The 6,337-nt window shown below is 51.8% G+C and overlaps 1 protein-coding gene across 1 annotated transcript; it reads right to left on the reverse strand.

The window, feature by feature from the left end:
- Positions 1 to 358: 358 nt before the first annotated feature.
- TOR3A (torsin family 3 member A) lies at positions 359 to 5,633 on the reverse strand. The gene is made up of 6 exons (XM_030455640.1): positions 5,024 to 5,633; positions 4,576 to 4,689; positions 3,615 to 3,880; positions 2,789 to 2,964; positions 2,147 to 2,271; positions 359 to 1,410 (listed from the first exon to the last, which is right to left on the reverse strand). The coding sequence occupies exons 1-6, from the start codon at positions 5,289 to 5,291 to the stop codon at positions 1,160 to 1,162; spliced, it is 1,200 nt and encodes a 399-aa protein (XP_030311500.1). The 5' UTR covers positions 5,292 to 5,633; the 3' UTR covers positions 359 to 1,159.
- Between the last annotated feature and the right edge of the window lie 704 nt (positions 5,634 to 6,337).

Genomic DNA, 6,337 nt, shown 5'->3' on the forward strand with positions numbered 1-6,337 from the left:
CATGACTGGAGGAAAAGGCAACCTCAAAGTCCAGAGGATCAGTAAGTGAACCAGCACCTCAGAGGGGATCAAAGCTTAAAATATATCAAAGGTCTACACACTGGGTGTCCAGGGAGCTCAGCCCTTGTCCTTGGTGTCTTCTGTCTCACCTCCTTGCCCCAGCCCAGCAGTGTTGGAAGTGAGCTTTGGCCTAGAGGTCACAAGGTAACACTGTCAAGTAACATTGTTGAAATTTTTGGGTCCCATTGTAACATACTTATCTGGGCAAGCACCCAGACAGCAAACAGCCCCTCGCTGTAGTAATGCTGATACCAGCTAAAAAAAAGTGTGTGCAACATACTGAAAAAAAAAAAAAAAAAAAAGAGAAAACCCCCCCCCAAACAAAAACCCCCAAAATAAACAAAAACCAAGCTTACTGCAACCCTGAAAAGCAAAATTGCAGCTTATTCCTTCAGCCACCATCCTCCTCAACTGCCCTTCCTCACCCTTGGAAGGGAAATTAGTTTCCCCTTTCTCATTTTGCAGTGAAGCAAACAGGCTTTGAGAAAATTATTTCAGCAGACGTTCAGCTCATGCCTGCAGCTGCTTCCATACAACAAAAGACTCCACTGAGAGAGGGACACTCCAGAGGAAGAGGATTTGAGAGGAGATACTCAGTTGTTTTCCCAACATGGGGGCCTCCTGCACAAACCAAACAATGATCCTGGTACACATCCGCCTGAACAGGAGAGAAAAAACCTGAACTACAGCTAAACCTGAGCTTGTAAAGTGACCAAGACAAGTGGGACCAGGGGTGAGACCATGGCTTTTGCTGGGCTTTCTCAACAGGACCAGTCTGTCCAAGGCCTTCATTACATGGAAACAAACCAAGGACTTGGGACATCCCCTGTGATTGTCAGCACAAGCAAATCACTATTTCAGGTTGCTACCTGCTAAGAGAAGGGACTTTAGAACACCAAACAGACTTGAAAGGCAACTACGTGTAGGCTGTCCCCATGTCTCGGGAGTAAGGCTGGGCAGGTTGCACATCCTTCCTGCAAAAACCCCTCAGAGTAACCAGGGGTTAAACCTGTGTCATCTACCTGCCTGACTTTGTGCAAGGAGAGCAGCTCCCAGTGTGCAGAACCACCTTCACCACTGGTGTAGTTCCACCTGGTGCTCAAGGAAGGAAGTAATTGATGCGCTGAGATACAGATTTGCAGCCCTGTGCAGAGAAAAGCTTCTCCTCTTTGGGGACAAAGACCATCATCCTGGCTACTTCATGAAGGGCCTCCTCAGTGTATGCAAGTCCACGGGCCAGGAAAGCATCCCGTGCACAGAGCTTCACATGGTGGTATTCCAGAGGCAGGAATGGGACAAAGACATCAATCAGATTCTCTTCAAGGAGGTGGCTGCGGGCGTAACTGTTCTCTGTAGCAAAAAGTAAGACAAAAAAAACCCCTCATACTTCATAAGCTTCATCTGAGAGCTGGCATCTGTCTGCAAGGAAAGGCTCATGGCTAAGGGGGGCTGTCTTGGCTCCTCCAGACATACATGGTGGAGAGAGACATCCACCTGTAAAGAGCTGGGCAGTACTTAATCTGCATAGAGAACATGACCACAGCTTGGCCATTAGGCCAAGAGAAGCCTCAAAAAACCCTTGATACTTCCCTACAGTGTCTGGCTGCCTGTCTTAGCCTGGGCACTGTCAAGGCTCCTGCCTTGTGTCTCGTTGCTGCAGCAGTGCTGTGCTTCTGAGGGTGAAGGAAGGGACACACATTGCAAATAACCTTGGGGTGAGGGTTGAATAAAGGCTTGTTGCACAACACACACACTTGTGCAGCACAATCATAGAATCATTTTGATTAGAAAAGACCTTTAAGATCATCAAGTCCAACCATTAACTCAGCACTGCCAAGGCCACCACTAAATCACATCCCTCAGCACCACATCTACACAGCTTTTAAATCCCTTCAGGGATGGTGACTCCAACACTGCCCTGAGCAGCCCGTGCCAAGATCCTGACAACCCTTTGGGTGAAGAAACTGTTCCCAGTATCCAATCTAAACCTCTCTGGCAAGGAGATGGGAGTGTGTAAACAAGGCCCCACAGGAGGTTTGCAGGCAGCCTGCCCACAGCATCCCATGCAAGCAAACCCAGCTCTTACCTGCAGGCTCCTGCAGCTCTGCCCGCAGCTGCTGCTCCAGGAATTCCATGGAGATCTCCTCCCGCACCCGGCCAGCTCGCCAGAAATCCAGGACTACCTCATTGATGATGTTGCCACCAAGATTGCTGCAGACAGAAGGGAGGTCACTTGGGCCAGGTGCACCCATGCCAAAGTCCTTTCTCCTTTCACCCTCCAATCACTAAATCACAGTGTGAGAAGATGCCAGGATGAGCCCTCATAGCAGACAGATGGCACCTCAACCACCTCCTGCTCCCAACCAGTGTCACTTTGTACAACTTTCCAACAAAATCTGCAGCCCCAGCTTTGCTCCCTGGAGTATGAGACCTCACTGCTCAGCTGTCCAGGGTGACACCACACTGCCTCTGACCTTCACTGATTCCTTGTCTCAACGCCTAAACATGGATTCAGGTGTCCCTGTCAGGATCTCAGCTCCTCCTGCAGACACCCCAATTCCATGAAGGATGGTCAGCATCACTAAGCAAAACTGACCATAGAGGAAACTGCTTCTTGGGAGGCTAAATATCTCTTTCCCTTCCGGCCTAAGCCCCTCATTTCACACTCCTCAGCAGATAAATTTCATCACTTGGTCCCTTCCCATCCCTCTGGGGACCCAGAAATCACCTGAGGAAGAGGAAGATGGATCTCTGGTAATCTGTTTGATCCTTCTTGTCATAGCGAGCCATGAAAGGCTTGATGGCATCCAGGAGGCTGAAATGGAGTTTCTCTGCCTCATCAAAGATGAACAGGGACTGCTTGCAGAGCTGCACAGTCTCACTTATCTGCTTCTTCAGCTGAGCCTGCAGAGTGGTGGGAAGGAGTATGAGAAGCCCAGCAGCAGTCACTGCCACTAGGAGATCAGATAGGACCTGCATCCGGATTAACATTCAGGATTAACCAGGGTGAACCCTGGCTTGCAGCTAAACACAGGCTGGGACAGGGCAGAAAATAGGAAAAGCCAAAAGCAAGTAAATGTGTGGGTTGAGGTAAAGACAGTTTAGTAAGCAAAGAGGAAGAAGGGAAGAAAAAAATGGAAGCCAGGATGCAAATGCAACCGCACCTACCACAGATGCCCAGCCAGACTCTAAGCAATGTGCTCCTGCTCCAAAACCTCCTTCCCCTTCAGATTTTGTTGCTGAGCAGGACATTAAATGGCATGGAATATCTTTTGGTCAGTTGGGTTCAGCTATCTATCTGGTGTGTGTCCCCTCTGACTTCATGTGCCCTCCCAACCTACTTACTGTGGGGGAGAGTGAGAGAATGAGAAAGCCTTGATGCTGTGCAAGCCCTGCTCAGCAGCAGCCAAAAACTGCTGTGTCATCAATATTGTTCTACTGACAAATCCCAAACACAGCACAGAATGGGCTGCTGAGATGACAATGAACTCCATCCCACCCAGACCCAGTACACTGGACCAGCCCCACAGCAACACCATGTTGTTGGCTCTCACCTTGTATGAGTCCATGTACTTGTGATGGGGAAAGTGGAAGAGTGATATGAACAGCCTGACACACTTGCTCTTCAGCCCATCCTGGTACAGGTGACTTGCCAGCATTCGGGCCACAAAGTTCTTGCCAGTGCCAGACCAGCCATGGAAGGAGAGGACCAAGGCCTTGTCTGGCCGTGGGTTCTGCAGAAACTCCTGCACTGCATGGACAATGACTTCTTTGGCCAAGTGCTGCCCGTGGAGCTGCCTGTTGAGGTCAGCTTCTAGCCCTGCAGGGAAGAAAGAAAAGGAGTTGAGCTTTAGCTTGCAAGCTCAGCTGCTGCAGGTGGAAATAAGAGGTCAAAATGTGGCTGGCACTAAGCCCATAGGGCCCTGCTGGTGGGGCTGACTGCCCAAGAGAAGCTGCAGTGGCATTAAAGCCACAGGGTTAATGAGGCAGGATGCCTGCACCCCAACCCCATCAGCCTGTAAAAAGACAGATTTTCCACTGACTCCTTTGTTCCTTTGAGAAGTAAAGGAGGTGTTTGATGACTGCAGAGACAACTGAAGCCCACAGGCCCTCAGGAGCTCCCAGAGTATGGTTATCAGACATCTTGGAGCCAGCAAAATGCAATGGCACCTGCAAGGGGCACACATGCAGCTCTCTGGGTACCCCCTGACCTAAGGCTGGATACTGGACCAGTTTGGGTCCCACTGCATATGGCTGGGAGCTCCCAGATGAACGCAAACCAGAACAGACATGCTAGCCTCAAAACTACAAGGGAATAATGGGAAACAGGACTTAGTTCAGCACATTACCCTCCCACAAGCTCAGCACCATGCTCAGAAATGCCCTTTACTTATACCACTTGCTAAAATACACCTTGTTAAAAAGAAGAAAACTCTGCAAACAAACAATGGAAGAGAAGACAGAGGCATTAGAAAAGCATAGCCTTGGGTGTCCCAACTACAGCACAGCACCCACCTGTGATATTGTTGACTATCTGGCAGTCTCCTGTCTTGCAGCACTTGCCAAAGCTGCAGTACCAGGCAGAGAAGAGCTCCAGGTAATCCTGGCCCACCAGAGGCAAGCTCCAGCCTGGAAAAGGAAGTGGTCTGAGCTGAGACCTGCCAGCAAGTGTCTTTTCACACATTTTATGTGAGCCAAATGTGGAAGCCAGCTAAGGGCAAACCTCCTGCAGAGTGCAGGGGATCTTAGCCTGGACTGTGAGAGGGGGAACGTGCACTCAGCCAGAAGAAGCTGCCTCAGGTGGCACTCAGCCCCGTGTTTATGGCACGCTGGGGGGCTGCTGAGCAAAGAGGGTGATGCCCAGGGCAGTGACCCTTATGAAGGGGAGGAGAGCACCAACAGGAGCTGGAGGCACAGTGTGTTTAGACCCCTGCACAGGGAGAGGAAGGAGGAAGGTCCTTACCTGACCTGAGATGGGACTCTTCCTCCTCCTTGTTCTCCTCCTCCTCGCAGCCCTCCTGCCACACTTTGCATGCCAGGTACTGCCAATACCGCTTGGAGAGAGCACCCACTGCTCCCAAGTGCTTCTTCACGGCTTCGAACCTCGCCCTGCTCCACAATTCCCCTTCCTCTTCCCAGGTCCCCTCCGGCAGTGTCCTTCGGTTGCCGAGATCCCCCGAAACTCCCAGCAGCAGCAGGAGAAGGAGGCAGGAGGAAAGCCCCAGCCTCATGGCAGTGAGGGGGGGAATCCCGGCAGGGTGGGAGCAGACCCTTCCCCAGCTCTGCTGCCTGGTTCCCGGTCTCCCTTAAGCCATTGGAGCTGTGATCTCACTTCCTGGATGTCTGCAATTGGAGTTGCTGGAGGAAAGCTGGGGGGTGGTGTCACCACCTCGCTGGCCGTGGCTTCCTGCCCGCTTAGCCCTTGGACAATCCACAGGGATATCCTCCTGGCCTCCCCATTGCCCCAGCGCTGGGCTCCGGCCAGCCCCACGCTGCAAAAGCTGATCCTGTTCCCGAAAGGAGGCACCTGACACAAACCCGGTCTATTCCACCCAAAACGCGGATGCTGTCCTCTCCCCACGTCCCGGCAATCCCCGCTGGGAGGGAAAGCGAGTGGCTCCTCCTTCCAGCCAGGCTGGAGATGCCTGAGGAAGCAGCCTGGCACCACGAGCAGCCTCCACACCAGGCAAACTTGCAGTACCAACACCAAATGCCTGGGGAAGGCAAGTAAGGAGGTTTTGAAGCAGTTCAGCCAAAGTTTTGCTGCCGCAAAAGGGCTGTGGCAGTACGTTTTCATCAGGGCCATTTCCAAGGGGACACAAAAATGACAGGCACAAACAGGAGGCAGTGGGTGAGTCCGAGTTGCAGCAAAGGGAGCTGCGGCTGTGCTGCCCGTGCTGTGTCTGCTGCCTCCTCTGCTACGAGTTCAGTTTAGGCATCAGATCAAAGCTCTGGGACAAATGGTTCTGCAGCTGGCTCTGGGACAGGCTTGCTGGATGACATTATGTCTCCTTCCTCGTCAACCCCAAGAAATGCTGCTGTTCATTTTTAACATCAGTGCATCTTGATACCCCAGCACATCCAAACCCCCAGGCAGGCAGGGATGGCTACACTCCAGCAGCCAGGAAACAGCAGATTCAGGTTAGCACAGAACCACCATGAGATCACATACAAGAACCAAGGTACAACTCTTTCCCACCACCAAGCTCACCACTACCAACAAGCCATGAAACTCTGCCTGTCCAGGGAAGCAGCAAGCACAGTGGTTAGAGCTGGC

This window comes from Calypte anna, chromosome 8, assembly GCF_003957555.1.
Source record: "Calypte anna isolate BGI_N300 chromosome 8, bCalAnn1_v1.p, whole genome shotgun sequence".
Lineage (NCBI taxonomy): Eukaryota > Metazoa > Chordata > Aves > Apodiformes > Trochilidae > Calypte > Calypte anna.

Bases quoted from the DNA above. Each gene is read 5' to 3' on its own strand.
- TOR3A (XM_030455640.1), bottom strand. From the start codon at position 5,291: ATGAGGCTGGGGCTTTCCTCCTGCCTCCTTCTCCTGCTGCTGCTGGGA. The intron at 3,881-4,575 runs GTGGGTGCTGTG...TCTTCCCTGCAG, and splicing joins GATAGTCAACAATATCACAG to GGCTAGAAGCTGACCTCAAC. The intron at 2,965-3,614 runs GTGAGAGCCAAC...ACCACTCTGCAG, and splicing joins AGTACATGGACTCATACAAG to GCTCAGCTGAAGAAGCAGAT.